This window comes from Notolepis coatsorum (genome assembly GCF_963971535.1).
Source record: "Notolepis coatsorum genome assembly, chromosome: 7".
Taxonomy (NCBI): domain Eukaryota; kingdom Metazoa; phylum Chordata; class Actinopteri; order Aulopiformes; family Paralepididae; genus Notolepis; species Notolepis coatsorum.
In genome coordinates this window covers 116,673,170-116,696,946 of record NC_140171.1, presented here as the reverse complement: position 1 = coordinate 116,696,946, position 23,777 = coordinate 116,673,170, and the positions used below count along the sequence as shown (strand labels likewise).

At 40.4% G+C, this 23,777-nt stretch overlaps 2 protein-coding genes across 2 annotated transcripts; both read left to right on the top strand.

The window, feature by feature from the left end:
• Positions 1–3,592: 3,592 nt before the first annotated feature.
• LOC311232405 (E3 SUMO-protein ligase CBX4-like) lies at positions 3,593–10,990 on the top strand. The gene is made up of 5 exons (XM_084319185.1): positions 3,593–3,889; positions 4,098–4,141; positions 4,742–4,807; positions 6,798–6,864; positions 8,104–10,990. The coding sequence occupies exons 1-5, from the start codon at positions 3,821–3,823 to the stop codon at positions 9,517–9,519; spliced, it is 1,662 nt and encodes a 553-aa protein (XP_084175311.1). The 5' UTR covers positions 3,593–3,820; the 3' UTR covers positions 9,520–10,990.
• Positions 10,991–19,022: 8,032 nt separating this feature from the next.
• Positions 19,023–22,583, top strand: cbx8b (chromobox homolog 8b). Its single transcript, XM_084319187.1, has 5 exons — positions 19,023–19,157; positions 19,264–19,307; positions 19,643–19,708; positions 19,863–19,929; positions 20,880–22,583. The coding sequence occupies exons 1-5, from the start codon at positions 19,089–19,091 to the stop codon at positions 21,732–21,734; spliced, it is 1,101 nt and encodes a 366-aa protein (XP_084175313.1). The 5' UTR covers positions 19,023–19,088; the 3' UTR covers positions 21,735–22,583.
• Positions 22,584–23,777: the final 1,194 nt, after the last annotated feature.

Genomic DNA, 23,777 nt, shown 5'->3' with positions numbered 1-23,777 from the left:
TAATCCTAAATCTCACACATTTAGACGAGGTCAAAGCCGACCTCCAAATTGTAGGCCTACTTGGCTCAGAATTATATATTAAGGTCATTCTCCCAAGCCAGCTGGACCGAAGAATATGAATTAGAGGCAGTCCCTAAACATTAAACTATAAATATTTGAGACCAAACCTCTGAGCCAGGATATTCTCTTAATTACCACCCACCACATATTTATTCAGGCTACCGCCCATCCTTTGCTCTGCAGCTTATTTTCACCTGGAGTGTTTCATCCACGTCATCTGCTCGTTAGTCATCCAGTCTGACTCAGAAGAAAAGCGCCTTGTAATGTTATTGCATGATAATGCAATCATTATACCCACGTCTTTTTTTATTATCATTATAGAGCTGAGTCTCACCTCTGGCCTCATATACAAGTGTTACAGACTTACAAAACCAACAGATCTCCAATAAAACCCTCAGCACACAGATAGTCTGTCTCCTTTATGAGCTCCTCTCCTGCCCCCCCCCCCCCCCTCTCCTCCCTGTGCCAGACACTTTCTTGTGAGGGTCATTATTGACAGCACTGACTGTTTCTGTCCCATTACTTTGCCATTGTTTCACATTATCACCTCTATGCAGGCTTATACCCCCATAAGGGACCTGATTAAAAGTCCCAAAAGCAGCTATTCTAATCCCCCCATTCTTTGAATTGGTCACAGTAAATTGGATAAACTCAAAACACTTTTTATAATGATCATTAATTAGGCTACATTATATATAAGGGACGTCTAACTATATAAGAACTGGCACAAATCTCTAAATGAGTGAAACATTTTGTACAGGAGATCAGTTAGATTTGATTTGATTTGATTTCCACTGCTGCAAAGAGCTTTTAAGTGAGACATGTCTGATTTCAGTTTCTAAGACCAGGGAAGAGATAATTGAGGCCCATCATGTTTTTAAGACATTGTGTGACAAATCGGCCCACTCTTCATCATTTTGACAGAAGGCAGAAATACATAATTGTATCTATTTCAGTTATTACAGTGAGAGGAGATAGGTCTGGTTGCATTCCTTTTCATGTGGGTTTCTTGGGGATGGAAACCTACAACAAGGTATCTCAAATCTTGCATGTTTGTCATCACTTCACTGCTAAAGGTGCCTGCACTGTATAGGACGTTATCAACATAAGGCTAAATACATTCATGTAGGCTTATAGGTACAGACGTGCAGTGGGCTAAGTATAGTTTCGCCTTTTCATTTGACACATTCCTACCGACTATAGGAAAGAACTTCACCATTAACCTTTATTGAAAAAGACAAGCACAAGATAAGAAAGAATTCAGAGGATATAATGTTTCATTTGTGTTTTAAAGTCTTGCATAACCCTCGTTTGATATCGAATAATTTTTAATTGACAATTATATTCTGGAAATAATTACAATTTGAAAATGATCTATCTTGCCATGGCAATTGATGTTTTTGTGACGTGCAACTTTCAGGTTCCAAAATGCACCTTACATTTCTCACTTCGGTGTGTCATGTTGAGTGGCAGTGGATTCAACAGTTCCGATGGAAGTTTTAAGCAAGGTAATATTAATGAGCACCCGCACATGCGGCATCACATACATTCCCTCAACCCACGGACAGCACGTGCCATTAACGCAAGTTAAGGCAAAATTGTCGGCTTTTTGTACTGCGACAACAGTCCACTGTTGAATATTTGAACATAATGTGAACGGCGTACATTGTCGGTTGTCGCATGATTAAAAACAACCATAGGCTGTCAGAACAACCTTTTGGTTGAGGTAAAAAAAAAAACGTCCCAGATGTTCACAGTGCATTGAGCAGGTGTCATTGGCAACGTCTCTGTTGTTGTTGTCGAGCAACACTTGCGCCAAGTGAAATGGTGTCCGAAGGGTACGACTTGTAACCCCTGTCGATAGTTAAAGAAGGTATATTCATTTGGCACAATTTATTTGTGGGGAATGACGCAGCTGAATTCTAGTTTGAATACAGCGCTGCGCCCCACTACGCACACGAAAATGGCAGCCTGCTGCACACGTTCCCAACGCGCTGAAGTCTTCTCCTCCACATACACGACACACCTAGGCTATAATGAAAACAATGGTTGTTTTGATAGCCGCGGTGTGCATGTGGAAGTCATCTCGAACGCAAATACACGAGTGTGAATCGGCTATAGTCGTTAAACGGGTTCATTTGATATTTCAGTGCCGTTTTGTGCTCATTGCCTTATAAGGAAAGGCAGTCGTGCCTGTCTGCGATAGGCTGAGGGTTGCCGCCCGCATGAATCGCGCTCTCTTAACCCTTTCACTGCCGAATTTTATTAGCTGGTGGTCCATCCGAAATAAGAGGCTGCATAATATATAGGCTAGTTTTCCGAAGCCATGCAAATAATTCCCTATTGCCGATATCGTAGTAAATGGTTGTAGAACGTGTAGCCCACATATGCATGCCAACCATAGGTGTGTGTGTGTGTGTGTGTGTGTGTGTGTGTGTGTGTGTGCGCGCGCGCGTGCGTGTGGTGTGTGTGTGCGCGCGTGTGTATGTGTGTGTGAGAGGGGGGGGGGTGATTCGAAGCGTTTTTACAATATCGAGAGCCTTCGGCAAATGGTCTTTGGAGAAGAAATCCAAGCAACATGAATGTGCACAACAGCTCCCATCCGCACTGGGTTTATATTTGTGAGAGGTGTAGCGACGTATGTGTCCCTGACTATGTGATAATAACGCAACCGGCTGCTGCCTGACTGTCAGGGTTCAGCGGTCAGAAAATAACCACACTGGAAGAAAAGCCAAGACGTGGACACAAAAAAACGGTGGACGTTGACCTACATAGACTTATCACACAACCACGGGCCATTTATGTGCAGTGGGAAACATATAGACAGATCCCCGTCGTGCCGCTGTACGAGTTCTATTTGAAAACCGCGACACTGTGAACATGTTATTTACTATAGGAAAGGATAAGGACGGGCTATCTGTGCAATAAACACAACGGTTCAGAGTTCAGATAGCTTTTTACTTTAAAAGACAAACAGCGATTCACGTGGGTTATTATTATCCCCAAAAGGGGAATGTGTTTGCTTGATGGAAAACAGATAACCGTTACCATGTTATTATGATGATTATCAATATAATTGGATAGGCCTTCATTCATAGCACTGATGATAATTCAATGTCAAATCATTTTCTGGCAGCATGGGCCTATTTTCATTGTGATTCGGTGAATTTAAATGGTAATTTGCTTTTGCCATTTTATGTCATTGTGGGCAAGCATATCTAATTAATTAGAGGTATAGCCTGCATCCTACCGAAAATCAAGAAATAAATAACTCCGTTCACCTAAAACACCACTGAATTGCATGTTCATCTCCCAAATGGATGTTCATTTTCGACAAATAAATAAATAAAAGGAAAATTTGATGGGCAAAAGCAGGCCAGTATATGGATAATAAGGCTCTACTCCCTCATTATTATCACCCTCGTGCAGTTCAGTACCAGAGGATCCACAGAGACACACGCAAGAAGAGAAACGGTCCCAGCCCCCAAAACCTCCTCCTCCTCGCTTTGACGTCACGTCAATGGCTATTTGCATGAACTGTTTTCTGCTGCGGCTTCTATACTCGTCGTGCAAACCGTGTCTCGCTGCTCCTGCATGCCCACCGAATCCAGCCGGAGTGAGAGAGGGAAAGCGAGGGAAGACACGCAGTGGAAAGGACTATTGTTTGTCTTATTAGAGGAGGAGAAAACGACCTGAAAGCGGATAGAGTGGCACTACTGTGGAGCTGGTGAAAGGGAAAGCATTCCCCGCTGCAGCTAAAATGGAGCTACCCGCCGCGGGAGAGCACGTCTTTGCGGTGGAGAGCATCGAGAAGAAGCGGAGTCGGAAGGTTCGTAAACTGAGAACCGTTATAACAACGTTCTGTTCTTGCATATAATACACCCAACAACGTATAGCCTATATTATACCCTGCTGCTACACACCTTTGTTTTTAGCTTAATGCTGGGCGCGCGCCTTCTTTGCGGTATGATTATATATTATTATATATTTTATTACAAGATCGTATCAATTTAATTATATGCTTTTCCACTTTGCAGGGAAGGACCGAATATCTGGTTAAATGGCGAGGATGGTCTCCGAAGTAAGTAATCTTCTAAAATAGGAAAATACTCTGAAAACAGAAGTGTGTGTGTGTGTGTGTGTGTGTGTGTGTGTGTGTGTGTGTGTAAGAGAGAGAGAGAGAGAGAGAGAGAGAGAGAGAGAGAGAGAGAGAGAGAGAGAGAGAGAGAGAGAGCGCGCGTATGGGCGGATGCGCGTGCTTGTTTTGCGCGCCTGGCGAGTTTCCCTCGATGATAAGTGTGGTTTTATAAGGCAATCCCTAATTGGCCTATGGAATAAATGCTCATATTCAAGACATGTCTAAATGATTTGTCATAGTGCACTTGAATGGCGGCTGCGCCTTTGTAGCAGTTACAGACATGTAAAAGTTATACTCGTGAATTATCGCACGTGTCAAAGTGGGTCATGATTGATTTTTCTGTTTATTGTCATGAAATAAACAGTTTATAAATGAAATGATGAGCCATGGGAACTGTTATAACGTGTATGTAGGCTAATTGTATTTGTGTGACATTGAAGCATATAGCACCACAATACAACCATAGATTACAAATGTGATAGGTTGAGCAAGAGAGCATTGCTCAATCTCTATCTCTCTCTACTTTATTCTCTATCTCAACAGATACAACACGTGGGAGCCAGAGGAAAACATTTTGGATCCAAGACTTCTTGATGCTTTCCAAGACAGGTGAGATCATGGTGTTTACACTGTTGACACACTGACCTTGTATAGCGGAGTGTGGGAAGGGGGAGAGGTGTCAAGGCTATACCTTTCTTTATTTCTTACTGTCTCTCTCTGCTTGTGATCATATCATGGTCATTTTTAAGATCAAATTTCATTTTGATTGGTTAACTGGTTAACATTCTATACAAAAACTGCTTAAATTAATGATAAGTGAATTGATAACTTGGTTAATTCATTGGCTTTTAAATACTTATAGTGGTCAATGATGGTACAAGCTTCATACTTAGCATGGATCAGACACAGCTCTAAAATGACTATGTCCAGTGAAACAAAACAATAATCCTACAGACTCAATCAATATTCTTGTTGCATTCTTGATGTGAAGCAATTATGTAGCTCAGTAGTGTTTATGCAGCTGGTAAGAATCGCAGGCTCCCCTTCCTTCCAAACACAATCAAACAATGTACTAGTGTGAGCTTTTACCTGATTGTGCAATTTACTGCCAATATGAACTTGACTGCCCCCAATGGTTAGGAGAGTCATTGTCCAAAAATAATGCACTCTTAATTTAGGCTATACATAAAAAAATAAACAATAAATTAAAACACCCATATCGGCTCCAACAGTGCCTTTTCCTCAGATTCTTAGCGTGTTGTCATCTTTCCGTTCAGACGTGGCCAGTAATCCCAGCCAGGCAACCGCTTTTTGGGATTACATGCTTTGTTTTGATCCCGATCCCCATGTCATCCACTGATCACGTGCTGGAAAGAGGGTCTATGGCAAGATACATAAAGAGGGATAGCAGATTAAACCATTCCCTCCTAAAGGTCCACGCTTGGCATTGAATATGATATAATACCTTGTGGGCATAGCCTCTGGGCTCATTGTAGAAGGCCCTGTGCCAGTGTTCAGCTATCAGGGGCGCATTAGCTTGCAGGCTAATTGCTAAATCTCCCATTGTGGGATAGGCTATAGGTATCTTCATGTGATAAACACAATAAGAAATATCTGGAGCTTGCTTTGTGTAAAGACTGTCGCTGGCTTTTCTCACCCTGGCTCATGGTTTACTCACAGCAGCCTTTCAGGAGCAGGTCACACGTTAGAGCAAAACCTTGACTGCTCTCCGCGTCTGTTTTTGCAATTATCTCTCTAAAGGGGTGAGATTTTATTGAAACTAATTGCACGTCTCTCCGGGGAGCCAAATCGTCTGAATGCCACGCTATGAAAATACACTGAGTCGTCATTGTAATTAGATGTGAGGGAGGGGGAGGGGACTGACATCACTCCTGTCTGCGGTATTGAGTTACTGCCTCTGAGAAAGACTTGTAAGGAATCCTAGGAAAGTCAAAAGAAAGGCAGGCCCATATCTGCCACCATGGATAGGCATATGCAAGTCATTATGTTATGAAATGTTTTGATAACCCTTTCACTACCACACTACAGAAGGTTAACCTTTCACTGCCACACTACAGAGGGTTAACCCTTTGTCGGGTGGCAGTGAAAGGGTTAACCTTCTGTATTGTTGCAATGAAAGAGTTAACCCTTTGGTAGTGTGGCAGTGAAAGGGTTAAATAGGAGAGAACCCTAATGTGAAGCTAATTTTCAATATGGAGCAACGAAGCTGCAGCATAATATGGTTTAGTCTGACTATATGACACCGGTATAAAGAAAGAATAATGAGAGTGGAAAATGAGAAAGACAGATTATCGACAGGTTTTAATTTGAACTTTCGGGAAGGTACTATCAATCACTATGTTTAACCGATCACTAAAACTAGAGTGCTAGTGATCACCGCAAGGCCACATGGAGGCAGTCTAGTGATGTGCTCATTTCCCCACAAAGAGGTAATAGTAGCTATTTATGGCACCCGTGCCGGTTTTTATTATTGTCATAATTTTTGAAGCTGTGTTAAATTAAGTCTGTTTTCACCTTGTATCCAATGTAACACAACTCAATGATTGTGCCGCCCCCCCCCCCACCCCCTCACACACAGGGAAAGACAAGAGCAGCTGATGGGCTTTCGCAAGAGAGGACCAAAACCCAAGCACCTCCTGGTTCAGGTGAGGACGTTCAGTTGACAAAAGACTACTCATCGATTTAACAAAACTGTATAATGGGAATAGGAAATTTGCCTGAACTATTTTCACGTATAATTATTTCTTTCCAATTCTCCCACATTCCCTGGGTGCAATATAGAATTAATGTATATTTTCTTTGATTTGATTTTATTGACAACAAACATACAACATTGACAGATCAACATTTGTATTTGCCTTGTCAGGGATAAAACGAAAAGTCCAGAGGACTTATTTCCATCGTTGTCCCTGTTGTTACTGGATTGCAAGTGGCATTATGGCATTGAGCATTCTAGTGCATAATCTAAATCTAAAGTGCATTCGTAGTAGTATTCAATTTCAGTTTTTCTTTTATTTGTAGAAGCGTATAGTTCGTCATCTAGTAAATAGGTTATCTCAATGGGGTATGCATAATGAAATTTTAAAAAATATATATGTATTTCAAAGGCATTGTTTCTTGGTGTCTTTGCTCCCATGGGTGTTTGTGTGTGCACATTTGCAGAAGCCTTGTTTCTTAAAATAAGCAGATTTTATTTTGTTGTAGGGAGTCCTTGCATACTTTATATGGTAAAATATGATAATGTACATTACAAATCACCACAAAAAAAATACCCTAATCGCAATAGGCTCCATTAATTTCTATAGGCATCACTTCACTGAGCTAACAGCTGTGACCGAATGACCATGAATAGTACATCTAGTGCATCAATCACAAATCCAAAAGGCCAGGGGAACCCCTTCGGAGGGAGTGTTTGTTCCTCTCAGGAGGGTGTTGGTGGTAACACATGGGATAAAGTCAGTGATGGGGCACAAAGCAGCCAGTGACATTCCTCTGAGCTGAGGTCACAGCCACAGGATTCACTTTGAAATGTCACACTGACGGCCGTGGCTGAAAGCGACACACATGGACCGTAGGAGGGTGTGTGAACATGGACGAAGGCCCCATAATAAACGGCACACTCATTTAAGCCTAAAATGGATGCCTTTACATACAAGCAAGGTTTCTCCGTTTCTGCTAAGATGGTTCATTCTTTTCTGTTACTACCGAGCATTGGCACATAGATACTAGCCTATAGGTTACAGGGTGATTAACTGAACCGCACGTGTCCTTTTGTTTGTTAGTTCAAATGTCTTACCCTGAACTGAAATTGAGACATTCAGCTGAGAGCCTCAGACATTCTGTATTGGTTCGACAATAATAAAGACCACTGTCTTGTTTCTCAGGTACCTTCCTTCGCACGGAGATCCAGCGTTCTGTCTGACCTGCACGAGGCGTCCCTGGATGAGGACAACTGTCAGAAGGCCAACCCCATGCAGACGCTGCGCTCCCAGAGCCAGCAGTACCAGTTGAACAGCAAGAAGCATCACCAGTACCAGCCCTTGTGCAAGGAGCGCGAGGCTGAACAGCTGGCCAACGGCAAGAAGAAATTCTACTATCAACTCAACAGCAAGAAGCATCACCACTACCAGCCAGACCTCAAGATGTACGAGGCCCCGTTCGCCAAGCCCAGAGAGGTCAAAGCTCCAGAGGTGGCCAGTCAGGGTTGGAACCTCCCTCCGGCACTGCAGCAAAAGTGGATCAGGGACAAGGATTCCGGTTGCCTGACCAAAGTCAAGGATATTACCATGGAGCTGAAGAGGCTTCCGGCGGACCTCAACGGGCACAAAGAACCAGAGAAGACCAAGGTTCCTGCTAAGGAGGACGTTCCACAGCTGCCCAACGGCGTCAGCAGCAGCAAACTGAAGATTGTCAAGAATAAGAACAAGAACGGACGGATTGTTATTGTCATGAGCAAATACATGGAGAACGGAACGCAAGCGGCAAGGATTAAGAATGGAGATTCTGAGACTACAGACAAGCTACTGCCAGAGAATGAGAGCAGTATGGAGAACCATCTTGAAAAGATGAAGCTTGTCAAGAAATTGGGTCTCATGAATGGATTTGCGAAGAACCCGAAGGACACGCCGATAGTTCCTCACGCTGAATATAATATACGTTGCCCTGTGGAGAAGGAGCACTCTCCTAAAATGGAGCCAACTGTGACAGAACAGGATAAACATGTAGAGGTCAGGGGTCAAAAGCAGCTTCCAACGGATCAGCCTTTACAACTGACAACCAAGTCTAATCTGGTGTCTGGCCCTTTGGACAGGGGCGTTCTCTCCCCGGTGGAGCGTAGAGAAACCCAAAGTGGATTTTCAGCACTCAAACGACACCTCTCTGAAGCAGACCATGAGGACCAGTGTGCCAGTAAGAGGTTTCTGAGCTCCAGGAGTATCAGTGCCCCTAACACAGTATCTTCACCCCCTCAGAGCATCAGCATAGACCAAAATGGCCACCAGAGCCAACATGGACACCAGGACTATGACTATGCTGAGCAAGAGGAACCGATAGACTTAAGCTTTGTCAAACCCAGGGCAGAGACTGCGATCCCTGCAGTGACCCAGGCACAAACTCAGACACAGGTTGAAACACAAATGAATGCTGAGGAGGAAAAGACAGAGGAACTCTCAGCTTCTAACACCAAGCAAAGTAAAGAGGAGACATTTCCTTCTTTTAAGCCTTTCCTGGGTAATATAATCATCACGGACATCACCACAAACTGTCTCACAGTGACATTTAAGGAATATGTAACATTATAGTGAAGCTGGTACCAACAACTCTGTGAATTTTGTACAAATATGAAATATACTGTATTTTTCAGATGCTTGAATGTACAAAAGAGCCCTTGTGGTTCTGGCAAGTGTCAGAATGAAATGCGTTTGGATAACTCTCATTGACATATGTTATTATTTCCTATACAAGCTCCTGGCTGTTGAATCTTTTGTATTTCTCAGATTTTGTCACATGCAGTATCTCATTTTAATTATTTCTAAATCAAGTTTAATTTAGAAAATGCTAATTGACTGATGGTATCAGGGCTTAGCCAAAAAAAAGCACTTATTCATGTAAATAATCTTTATTTTCTTTGGATTTATTTACATGTTGATTTATACACTTAACTGTCTACTTATCAGAAAATGATTATAAGTATGTATATTGAGAATTCTGTAAGGAAGAAAAGAATATATTGAATTGCAGTAAGTTAATGTGTGTGAGATAAACTGTGTGTGTGTGTGTGCACTGCGCACATGTGAACGTGTGTGTGTGTGTGTGCGTGCACTGCGCACATGTGAACGTGTGTGTGCGCGCGTGCGTGTGTGTGTGTGTGTGTGCGCGTGCACAGATGGACAGACTAATACTAGATGCATGCATGTGTGGACACACCAGGCCATTATTAGGCTATAGCTTGAACAAGCAAACGAGTATCGTTAAATGAAGGAGCATGATTGCCATGTGTTGAAGGGTAAGGGGAAATGGATGCTTCAGGTGAATGATTTTATGGATGATGTTTGACATGCTTTGATTCTTTATATATAAAGAGAGAGAGAGAGAGATCAATTCTTTCCATTTGGTGTGTTGATCTACCTAGGAATTCTCGGGTCACGTTCCACAAGACCACACAAATCACATCCATTCAGACAAAGAAAATGCAACCCCCTTATATATATATACATATATATATATATATCTTCTGTTTTATTGTGCAGCAGGGTGGGTGTGAAATGGATAGTGGAGAATGAGATTGTATATAGAGGCTTACTAACAATCACTGCATCCCGAGAAATCATGTTGTATTCACTTTAGGATGTTTGTGTTCGCATACAGTTGAGTGGAAGTGTATAAGCTTAACAATAGTCCCATTGTCCCACCGATATAGTGTTCTTTCATGCAACCTTTTCACATCTTCTTTCTCTGCCATTTGGGTTTCTCTGATTTGAACTGTATCCAATTGTTTAAAATGGGTTTTAATAGGCCAAAAATATGCTATTTATGTCTCAAAAATGGAACATAATGAGTGTTTTTCCCCTGTTTTCAACAGGCTGTATAATGAAGTTTGTATAAAGCACATGTTCTTGGCATAATCCAAAGTGCTCCTTCATGTGCGAGGTGTCATGCAGCTTCCTGATGTAGGCCTGTAGAACTTGGATCTGGATGCCCAGAGATACAATTTAACTGCTTCTTAGGAGGGCGATCAGAAGTACTTTGATGTTTTGTGTGTGGACTAACGTGAGAGGCTTCTGGTAATACATTTTGCAATAATAAAATTGTTTGCAAGTGTTTGAATTCTTAATTGTTTGCTCTCACTTCTGTATTCGGTTAGCACAGAGTTCTGTTTGATATTATATTAAAAAAAAAAAAAAAAAAAGTGGTTGCCAAGTGGAGATTTAGGATTCACTATATGTACCCTTGCCTAGGGGTATTTGAACACAAGGTGACGGGGCGCCAGGACATTTTGCTGGGAAATCTCCCTTATTTTCAAATCCCAATTTTGACAGCTATGATATTATAGGCCACACAGAACTAAACACAAGAATAACTAAATGTCGTCTGACCTCTGGACAGAAAACATGACTTGCGCACGTCACGTGCATGGAGTTCTATAGCCTCGCTTCCTCTTACATGACTGAGACCTCTCCGTTCAATAAATAATTACACTTAATATAGCTCACGTTACCCATATGTTGCTAAATCTGAGCTCAGGTCTATTTTCGGGACGTGTCGTCTATTTTGGCCGCGAGGTGCGAAGATTATTGAAGCCTATACGACTTTACCAGCTGTTCCTCAACAATCGCCCCCTGACCTAAAGTCAAGGTTATTTTCAGAACGTCAGAAGCAATGCGAGCATATAGACGGACACGGGGGGCCTGACGGCAATCCGAATTTATGGCTCAGCGAAATCAGGCATCACAGTTTGGTTATGAAAAGGTGCACGTGCCGAAACTGGCAATTCGAGGCCATGGCCTTATGCGACTCTGGTCTATGGCCTTTATAACTCATGGCCTTTCATTGGCAAATCATTGAATATTTACCCAAATCCAATACAGTCAATATAGCCAAATATTAAAATAGTAGGTTCTTGAACAAGTTCTACAGAAGGTAATTTATAGGATTTGCTGGCCTATTATATTCTGCAAACTGTAGTATAGGCTTATGATATAGGCCGCCTATATGCATAAGTATACAGTTTTCAGAACACAGCTGTTCGCCTTGTATTTAGACCAGGATGTAGCATGCTTGTAAGGCCTATATCCTGCATAGTCTTGCAAATTTGATTGGGACCTATAGGCCTATACTGTCCAAAAGCCATAGGCCACCGAAAGTATACATCACCATCACCTAGCCAATCATTACCCATAAGGCCAGAATTGGGGAACCATTTAATTTTCTTTTAATCAACATCACAATGTTTTTTTGACGGGATAGATGCTGAAGCCCATTGAATGGTACTTAATTAACGAAATGCTTCTGCCACAGAAACTAACGCCTATATGAGAGTTGTCGGCATGTCTCTTCGGCCACAATGGTAGGGAACAAGGTTATAGCCTCATAATATCCTATATGGTATGGCTATTAAGGCCTAACCTTTCAACAATATTTCAAATAGTATTTCTAAATTTGTATTGGTTACATTTGCTGTTTAGCTAAATGGTCATTAAATGGGGACATGTTGTGGAAAACGGGTTTTGGTCATGGACTTGTCTCAAATGTTCATGCTGGGAGAAAGTTGGGCTCTTGGCCATGCATGGTTTGAGGTATTCAGATTAACAAGCCTAAACAAGATTTTCTGAATTATACCCTCTGTGATGTCATGACTCATGAGGTGACACAAACGATCAATTACTTTTAATGAGATGGGCTTTTTGGAGAAACACTCCTATAGTGGCTATTCGGTATGCATGCGCAATACCCACAATACAAGTTCAATACAAAAAGTTAGTTTTACTCTTGTGTGTGGGTATAGCCAATTCATTATGATGAATTGAAAATGGGGGACCCTGATGGAAACAAGACGAAAGTCTTTCTCAGGTCTGCATCCTCTTAACAATTGTATGTATTGAGCTGTACTGTATCCATTCTGCAATCTGTTAATAAACGTTTCAATCAATCAATCAATCAAAGCCACGCATATACTTCATAAAGAATTCGGTATGCAATACCCAACAAAACGGCGCGTTCAATACAAGGGAAGTTGCATGGGATTTCTTTTGAAATATAATTAGATTTAGGCCAGTTTCTTTGCGGGAAAGAAAATACGTGTGTCCTTTTTAAGTGAGATGTGCCATTCATCTGAATATCTTAAAGGATGTGAAAAGCAAATATCGGAAAGAAACGATTTTCACATGCCTGTGTGATTATGCACATTCCTTGAAGATTTGTATCAATCATAAACAGCCATGAATATGTATTTAGTCTTCTTTGTCATTCAGACTTAATAGCTTAAACTGTGATGAAATGGGATAGGCTAAATGGGAAAGCCCGTCACAGCCGCAACACTCAACTATTCATGTTGCCATACAGCCCGCGAATAAAATAAACTGCTTTCGATGTGCGCAAATGGGAGAACGACAGAGAAAATGGCTGTCTTCTTTAGTCTATCCAGTTGGTTTTCCATCGGGTCTCTCTGAAAAGCTCCGTCAACAGCAAGCGACAAATAATGCCTCTAATTTTGCAACTCGTGGACAAACTTCCAACTGTGTTTGAGCGCAAACATGTAAAACATACCCTGTTTATATCGGGTTAATGTTGGGACGGCAAGCATTGGGTACAACTTCAGAAATCTACAATGAGTCATTATAATTAAGCATGCATTTTCCTATTTCAGAGTCTGACAAAAGTATTTTTCGTGGACAAAATGCATTTAAAAGTAGTAGCCTATTGTGCATGCATTATACCTTTAACTGTGGGTCAATTATGTCTTGATGGTTTATTGATCAGAGTTGGAAGGTTTTTACTCCCTTCGATCCTCATCCAATAATCTCTAAACTGATGCTTGCGAAAGTTTGGCCTAATTCCCATGCCAAACAAAATCATTGGTTCGGCTGTGTTGATTTCAACACGTTTGTGGCTTTCGTTTTGAAATGTTGACGTTGTTGGTTAAACTGCGGACTGACGGGTCACTCTATCATTAATCATTAATCACAGTGTAAACTAAGCAACATGGTGAACATGTTAAACCATTGTTGCATACAGAATGACTTGCTGAGTGTAGATCAAAGCCTAAAACCCTGCTCAGGTGGGCCAGTCGGTATGTGATATATACAGGATACAGCCCACTTCCTTTTCAAGTCAAGAAATGTGTTCATGTGCTATCTCGTGCGTTGGCCTATTCCGTTATATCACTCGGCCATTTTGGTATAGGAAGAAGTGTTCTAATCATAGAAGTATAGGCGCCGCTAGATCCTTTTTTATCAAATGACAGACAGCCAGTGTGACAAAATACGCCATAGCAAATTGGTAGAAAATGATCCCACCGTGAATAATTGGGAAAGGGGGCGCCTTTCCTAAATATGTAATGTCTTTGCTTTGCATGATCTGTTTCCCTTCACTCGCACTAGGTGCGGGCAGTTGCCCAGATACAAGCTAACCAATACTCTTTTGTTGGGTCTGGCAGCGCGCTCCCCTATACGGCGGTAACGTTGCTGCACTGCAGTCGCGCCAAGACCAATCGCTACAACATACTGAGAGGCGCCGCGCAGTTTATTTTCCTCTGACGCGCGTGATGTACTGCATTGCATTGCACCGTGTTTGTTTATGTGTGGAAAATATGGCCACAGAATGGAAAATACATATGTGCAAATCAAGAGAACGTATAGACTATTCATTTTCTTTGTCTTCTGTGATCTCGCCTCAGCGCCCGCAGCTCCCATTGAGAACACATGTACGCAGGCTTTGCTAATACACCTCCCAATATTTGTGTGTATGCGTGAAAGAAATCGACAAAGGACGTCGTCGTGACTAATTTATTCGTGTAACAGTCATAGGATTTCTCGATATTCATATATTTTTTTATATAATTTGTTGTCTGAAATGTCCATTATTCTCTACACGTCTTTGTTGGTGCGGTGGTGTACTTAAATTAGATCCCAAAGACCCGCCTGTCGGTCACCGAGGCTTTGTCAGACCTATCTATAGGTTACTCCTAATGTGTGATGAAATATTAAGGGAAATTCCACATAATAATGTATTGCCTATAACAGATTGCCCTTCCCCGTGGGTTTTCCATAACCAAACAGGATTTAATGTTAGTCAACTATTTGTAGCCTCGACAAACGTGACCTGCAGGCTGCAGCTGAACCTAATGTCTAATGTCAAAGTATTTTCTCAGAATCTCATGTCGGAATCCTAAAACTCTATAGTTTCAATGGCGACAACCTCGCCATTCGAATGTTAACTTTTCAAAATTCGAATTATATATTAGCCTATATGGGTTGCAGTTGAATTTCCGAGCCTCTTGTTGACCACTTGATTTAATTATTTTAAGGACTGCCTAGCCGATTATAATTTATTTTAGGCCTATTTACGTATAAGGTGGCATTAGTTTATATAAAGCTACATTACATCAGAAACGTCAGTTGTGCGTGTGTGCGTGCGTGTGAGTGCGTGTGTGTGTGCGTGTGTGTGCGTGTGTGTGCGCGTGTGTGTGTGTGCGTGTGTGTGTGTGTGTGTGTGTGTGTGTGTGTGTGTGTGTGTGTGTGTGTGTGTGTGTGTGTGTGTGTGTGTGTGTGTGTGTGTGTGTGTGTGTGTGTGTGTGTGTGTGTGTGAAGAGCTAGGGAGGTGGAGGGTTGCGCAGTCCACAAGTCTCTTGAATCCGTCTCAGTGTTACTTTTTCAGAGGCAGGGGCACGTGTGGATATCTTGACTTAAAGAAATGTCACAATCGAGATACATAGACCAATCAAGCTAAACCCGAATTAAATTGAATTGAATTTGCAATTAACCTGCGCGACAGGGGTTGAAAATGTGACACCCGACGTTTATTCACATTGGAAAGTGTCTTAAAAAGATAAATCCACCGTGTTTACATTGTAGCCGATGCTCCAGTGAGTTCGGTCAATAAACATATATACGCTGGAAATTAGAGCATCAAGACCCCGAAAGACACTTTCTGGAGTTGGTCCATTGACAATGGATTGGTGACCGATTTTATGTTCATAGACATTTGGTTTGAGCTATTATATCCAAAAATGACCCATGCCCAAATTAATCAGGTGTCATATAGGAGTTGTTACATTATGATTGATATGGTGTCATTTTATTGCGGGTCGTCGTTTTTGTCCAAGCTGCAAAGCAAAAGCCGTCATAATTTTAACGTTAAAGGTTTTTTTTATAGACCTGTCCCTGACCCTAATTCTAACCTTGCACTCCCACTAAAACATTTAAAAATAAGTGTAAAGATTTTCTTCCGGGCCCGTCCAATCTGGACCTTCCATTATGTAACAGCTCCGGATTTAGATGACATCATCACTAGAATCTTGTCCATTCAGAAAAGTAAGCTATATTGTATGAATTTCTTGTTCATATATTCACAAATCGAATGAGCTGTACAGTATAGGGTATTATTATAGAATAACATATAGGCCTTTAGGGTAGATTCTCTTTTCTGAACAAATGTCATTAGGACTCAGAATATGTCATAATTAATAGGTCTGTTGTTTATCTCGGAGTATAGAGAATTGGTCCAATTTACCAAGAGGTCAGTCTTTGATCACGAAGCTTAACGTTGACTATTTGGGAATATTTAAAGATTTTGAGACTGTTGTATAGCTAGCCTATATCACTTAGCCTATTAACCTGAACACTTCCGAGAGACAAACACATAGGCCTATATATATAGCCTATAGGCTAATCTATACTATATATAGCCTACATTTTGCTCATCACATAAACCAGTGGTTAAAAAGTCGCAAGTCACTTTTGAAGTATAGCCTATAATTCTTCTCATAAGCCTATACCCAAATGAGGCTATTAAACCGAAAATAGGTATAGGCCAATTGACGCTTTTAAAATCAATCTTAAATTGGCATAATAATAATAATAATAATAATAATAATAATAATAATAATAATAATAATAATAATAATAATAATAATAATAATAATAATAATAATAATAATAATAATAATAATAATAATAATAATAATAATAATAATAATAATAATAATAATAATAATAATAATAATAATAATAATAATAATAATAATAATAATAATAATAATAATAATAATAATAATAATAATAATAATAATAATAATAATAATAATAATAACAATCATGACAGCAACAACAATAATAATAACTATTATTATTATTATTATTATTATTATTATTATTATTATTATTATTATTATTATTATTATTATTATTATTAAATAATATTATTATTATTATTATTATTATTATTATTATTATTATTATTATTATTATTATTATTATTATTATTATTATTATTATCATCATACATCATAATAATAATAATATTTATTATTATTATTGTTATTATTATTATTATTATTATTATTATTATTATTATTATTATTATTATTATTATTATTATTATTATTATTATTATTATTATTATTATTATTATTATTATTATTATAGGCTAATAATAACAACAAGAGTTACATTAATACCTATTAATAGTGACATAATACAAAAATATATATAAAGCAGTTAAATCCATCTGTTTATATCTAGGCTTTACTAATCTTACAGGGGTAATTAATGTAATTAACCTCAGTGGAGGCTAAACATATATGCTACAGTGACGTTATAGGCTTATAACCTTTCAGGTCGGGATGTTTTCTGAAGCTTTTTTTTTTCAGTTGATAAATTATATAAAATATTTAGCTATTTCTTGTGTACTGGCAATTTGATGTTCAAACCAAATTGTGATCACTTGCAATGGTCATTTCTGTTCGCTTCATATGCACTTCAATCAAACAACTTAAATCATATCTTAATTTCCAATGCATTTATACAACGCTTGGAAAAGCAACGCCCTGTTTATTTATTAATTATTTACCTACCGCCGTATCATTCTCAACCATAAAAATACGCAAAAAAGGCTACAGATTTTTTTTGAGAGAGAGTGACAGAAAATCTGGGCAGCCAGTCTGGGGATGACATGCACATGATTTGTGGACTTGTGCCTTATGCAATGATCCAAATATCATCCAAACATTGAACGCGATTGCGGCTTTAATTGAGTTGTTTAAATGTAGGTTAATTCAGTTTAAGGCTACCCATAGCTGTTGTCTCTCATTATATTTAGGCCAAATACATTTTTAATCAAGGTTATAGGCAAGAAATCCACGGGGCATAGGTCTATTTATAATAATTGTATAGCCTATGTCATGATGAACCAACTTCGAACATGGATGAATGCGGCTTTAATTTAACGTGTGATGCCTTGATTGGTTATAGGTTTTCTCTAGAGTTTTGGTCTTTCGACATTTTTAAGAATAAGCACCCATAAATCTAAAATACAAATGATGTGACTTGTAAACCGACACCCATGTGTCGGATATATAGCCGGGGCTAGAGGTCAAAAGTTGTGTACATTTTCAGCCACTGAATACAAGTTTCTCTTACATAAATAATATAATGGTCCTATACAATATCCTTGTCAGCGCATCTTATTGCATATATTTGGTGATATTGTATCTTAAATAGTAAGGCTAAATAAAGAGAAATGAATAGCCAGTGATGTTTGTCTTTACATTGAAATACCATTTAAAAGATTGTGTAGCCCAACCAAATGTGGCATAATTAATTTCGTGGTTAGTGGTTCAGAATCTGCATTGCCTATAGCTATAGGACAGCCTAATGTAAGAATCACAGCCAAGACAGTCCATTGCATTTGCTGATAAATACATCACTGGATAGACTAAAGGATGGGTGTTTTAATTTACTTTTTTTGTCCTTCGTTCAATTGAAGTGGGGGGTATATTTCACACGTGTCGCTCTTTGCGTGACATTTTAAAAACCTACGGTTTACTTTGACGGCATGTTTTCGAGGTTCTTGTGAATATGCGCGAAATTGATCCACCGCGCGAAAGCCACCATTTTCCCCAAGAATTCAGGGGTGGACGCTCCTCCCTCTTACTTAGCAACCCCGAGCACGTAGCAACGGCTCAACCAATGGACGTCCTGTAAATGGTTCCACCGACCGTGGTTCCTTAGCAACGCCGTAAAAAATGTGATGACGTCTTTTCTGTTCAAGAGTATTATGGTCTGTCGGGAATTCAGTCCGCGAGAGTAGGGAGTGAGAGAAAAATATCTTCCAGCTAGCGTTCGCCGAGCTAACGGTAGACATTGACGTAAACATGGAGCTGTCTGCTGTCGGGGAGAGGGTGTTCGCTGCCGAATCTATCATCAAACGGCGAATAAGGAGGGTAAGACATTGTGTACCGTGGTGTGGCTCACAGCGCGTTGCGTTTAATGCACCACCACACTGCCCGCTAACCAAGTGTTTTTCTTTCTATTTCTGATGGCATTCAGGGTCGAATGGAATATCTAGTCAAATGGAAGGGCTGGTCTCCGAAGTAAGTCCTGCTATATAATATCGCTTGCACATTTGCGATCATCGATTGAGGTGTCTGAAGGATTCGCTTTAGCTCGCTGTCTCTATGACTTCAGCCGCGACTGTCGCTAGCTCGCTATTAGGCTAGCGAGCCATATGGAGTGGCACAGTCGGTGTAGCACGCTGGAAACGTTAGCTTAGTTGCAAGCTAATGCAATAGCAAGCATTTGCTAGCTATAATGTGTGTGCGCGTGTACGTGTGTGCATGTACGCGCGCGCGTGTGAGCAGACCGCGCGTGCTGCTGTTATGTGGCGGCGGGGAGTAAACCGTGCGGTTTGTCTTATTATTCCATATAGATATAGCACCTGGGAACCAGAGGAGAATATCCTGGACTCACGACTCTTCGTCGCTTTCGAGGAGAGGTAAGTTGTCATGGCTTCGGCAGAGTGAATATCAGTCAGTCTCACACGACGCACACGACGTCTAATAAACGGAAGCAAATGTATCTCCACGTCTACTCGGTGCACTTCACTCCCTTCACACTCAAAATGGGTGTCTGTTGCTGTTTTTCTATAGGGAGCACGAAAGAGAACTCTACGGGCCCAAGAAGAGAGGACCAAAACCCAAGACGTTCTTGCTCAAGGTAAATATGTGCTGTTTGGCATGATTCATAAACACGAGTCACTCACGAGCGACTAATGTTGCACCGCACGCATGTAAACAAGTGTCGGAAAATGTCCACAGAATTGGGCGATACAATATATTGTGTGTTTTCAGTGCAAATACAACTGTTTGTATACGTGCAAATTACGCATGATTTAAATTGTAATTGTTGCCAAAGTCACACGAGGCTGTTTCATTGTGGTAATTAATTGGGCCTACATAATGCTATTCAGGGTGCATTCAATACGCTGCTGGGTGTGTATTTCGGGTTGCATTAAACTACGGGACGCTCTATAAATTACCAGTTGCTGTTGATCCACATTGATGGCAATGATTTGTTAAAAATAACAAATAGTCAAAGAAGCAAATGGCCAATGCATTCAGGGCTATCAGCCATTACTGGTGTCGTGTGCTGTTTCATTTATTGCAGTGTTTGCAGTGTATTGGACTATGTATGGGAAAAGTTAAACATTAAAATCCAAAGTGTTGCAGTGCCCAGTTTGATTGAAATTAAGTAAGTGCATGTAATTCCTTTATAGGGTATACTTCATTACCAAGACAGTGGTCAGCTTTTAACAAACAAACCCTGAGAATTGCTTAATGAGCAACTTATTATAATAACAGAATATGTCTCAACAAAGCTGTTGAATTTCACAAATGCATAAACGTATATATAGTCTAATGACTATTGATTAAAAAAATTATTAATAATAATATGAATAATTAATGTTTTTGTGGCATTATTACAGAATTGTGCCCCATAGTGACTTAGGTTATTATTATAATTTCTCTTTTTTGCTGTCAACTGAGCACTTAATTTAAGAAGAACAAGCTTTAAAATACTTGGGACAAATCTGTGATTTATTTTTGAGAGTAAGTGACCATCATGGTATATTAAAGTTTCTTATTATTTTGTTATTTGTCTGCTAGGCTCAGGCTAAAGCCAAAGCCAAGTCGTACGAGTTCAGGAGCGAGGCCACCCGGGGGATCCGTGTCACCTACCCGACCCCAGAGCCAGTCGTCACCCCCAGGGCCAGAGAGGGCCTGAGGGCTGTGGTCCCCACTATCTTTCCACCCAGCACCGTCAACCGGGGAGAGAGTGTTCGCGTTCGCCCCCCAGAACCGGTCCGTGAACAGCGGCCGTCTGCCCTTCAGCGAACGGACCCCGACGGAACCATCCACGTGCCCAAAAAGAGAGGGCCAAAGCCTAAGCTTCGCTTTAAGGACAACCCCACTAGCCCCCCGGCCTCTGACCCCCATAAGAGGAGGGCAGAGGAGGTGAGCTACAGGCCCCACAAACTGGCTAAGTTCCAAGGGGGTGAAGACAGGGGCTCTGAGATGAGGCTGATTAAACTGAGTCACAGACACCCAGAAAACCACGGCTACACCCATAAGCTCCACCACCACTTCTCACACATACGGGCCGTCCCAGGCGGGAGCTCACACCAGCACCTTTATTCAGAGCGCCGCTTGCACGCACACAGGACAGGCTCGGAGACACACAGGACTAAGGACGGTTCCAGCTACCTGGCGCCCGCACACTTCAAGCACCAGTCCAAAAAGAACCAGTGTCGACCTGCCAGTGAACTTTCGCAAATGGAAAAGCCCCACTTCATGGACAGATGTTCCCCGGCGCGGCTCGCCAGCGACCTGGACGAGGTGACATGGAGACCCTCCCTGAGCAACGCAGAGAAGGTCCTGGTCACCGACGTCACAACCAATTTCTTGACCGTCACCATCAAGGAGAGCAGCACTTCTCAAGGGTTCTTCAAAGACAAGAGATGATTTACTTTTTATTTCTTTTTTTATTTTGTCCTTGTTCACTTTCATAATTTTCTCAAACCTGTAACAAAATAATTTTAGAAGTTTTTGAAGATATGTGTCTTAACAACAATTTTGTATGTAATGTATAAAGGCAAATTACAACTTGTGCATAATATGTGTATATATATATTATAAAGATGGACATCTATTTAATGTATTGACCAAATTCAATGAAGTCCATTCATAACATAAATTGGTTCAAATGAAAAAGTTGCATGTGTAATTTGCTGCAGCTATAACGTGTATAGCTATAACAGAGCTAGTGAATTCTACTGTCCTTTTCAAGTGTCGCACATTTGTCTGAATAGCCCCATTATCATGGCTTGTACCTTCCAATGATGAGAATAGAACAGTTTTGCATTGATTGTGTTGAAGTTCAGGCCATACTAATAAATTAAGAAAGCAAATGTTTAGTATAGGCCTTAGATAATTATTTGTGGGCTAAATGTTTCTCATAAATTGAAATGCTACACCTATAAAGTATAGGCCCCTCTCAAGCACTTTTATTGAAGGATCAATCAATAAAGATTATATGTTTTATGTGATATTTTCAAGTACCTATCATCTAGGCTTATTTCGGGGGCTGTAATGTTTCCATTTTAAATGGCAAGCGAAATATGGAAAAACATACACTTCAACATTTATTCAATTGCATTGGTACATTTTGCGCTAATATGCTACAGTGTTCTTACATGTTCATAGAAAAGGTTTATGAGACGCATTGATGTAACATGATAATCACCCGATGTAACACGATAATCAGTTAACATGTTAATTTGCTTTATAGACGCTTTCCATTAAACTCTTGCAGTTTTCAATTTTTTCATGTCGTGATTTTTTTTTACCCACAAACTGGCTTGTGTTATTTTTCGGGTTCTTTACAGCCAAAAGTTAGCTATACCGTATAACTTGTATTAGAACTGTTTTGTGACTTATCTGAAAAACCGGAGGCATAGGACTTCGATTTAAGCCCAGGCATAGCCTATACTACCTACTACACGTATAGCGGCTATATCGCCATTTAGTAACGTAAGTAACCTAGTCCACCCTCTTTATTGTTGATTTATTTGTGCAAATTAACGACTCATAAGATATCGATCCTTTATTGTAGCACTCATCAGACAAGACTACACTGAGGAAACACTAGCGGAATTGAGAAAACTCCCGTAGGCCTCGGCTACACCAGACCACATTCTGCAAGTGAAAATATGCTTTACAAATAGAAACAAATGGGCCCGGCCTTATTAGCTATAGCCTTCAACAACGAAAGCATTTCCCCAATTCGATATAAGCGTGTATAGGCCACTGATGCCATGTCTGAGCCGACTGTAATCACAGAACACTCATTACTTTGAGTCTCGAGGTCAGCGGCTCTAACCTATACGTTTTAATTTCACAATGTAGGCCCAATAGCTCTGTCATCTATGTCTCTTCGCCTTTTTATTTGAGTAAGAAAGTAAACGATTCAACCAAAGCCAAATGGTCTAATGTGATTGATCAAACTGGGGGGGGGGGCAGCCACAATAACGGCCCACGTTCAATTGAATAGGCCTGAATGAATGAATGAATGAAAACGTTATTTAACAGATTGCAGAATGGGTACAATACAGTACGGCTCAATACACACAATTGTTAAGGGGATGCAGACCTGAGAAAGACGTTTGTCTTGTTTCCATCAGGGTCCCCTATTTTCAATTCATATAGACATTTATGACATACACAACATACATGACATTTATGGCCTGCTTATTGATAGGCTATATCTTGTTTTCTCTAGGCTACACCTATAGGGCATTTCATTAATTTGATCAACTGAATAGGCCTGCCATACGGTTATAGGCCTACAAATTGCCCATGATAGCCTTGTTCAGTTTGAGCATTATTATTACGCAGACATGGATATCTATAGGTTAGGCCTTATTCAGATTAGAATCGCTCAATTTATTTTCTCGTATTTGCCGAAATCAAGATCCAATTATTCATTATTCTTGGCTGAACAGCAGT

Bases quoted from the DNA above. Each gene is read 5' to 3' on its own strand.
- cbx8b (XM_084319187.1), top strand. From the start codon at position 19,089: ATGGAGCTGTCTGCTGTCGGGGAGAGGGTGTTCGCTGCCGAATCTATC. The intron at 19,308-19,642 runs GTAAGTCCTGCT...TATTCCATATAG, and splicing joins TGGAAGGGCTGGTCTCCGAA to ATATAGCACCTGGGAACCAG. The intron at 19,930-20,879 runs GTAAATATGTGC...TTTGTCTGCTAG, and splicing joins CCAAGACGTTCTTGCTCAAG to GCTCAGGCTAAAGCCAAAGC.
- LOC311232405 (XM_084319185.1), top strand. From the start codon at position 3,821: ATGGAGCTACCCGCCGCGGGAGAGCACGTCTTTGCGGTGGAGAGCATC. The intron at 3,890-4,097 runs GTTCGTAAACTG...TCCACTTTGCAG, and splicing joins AGAAGAAGCGGAGTCGGAAG to GGAAGGACCGAATATCTGGT. The intron at 4,808-6,797 runs GTGAGATCATGG...CCTCACACACAG, and splicing joins CTTGATGCTTTCCAAGACAG to GGAAAGACAAGAGCAGCTGA.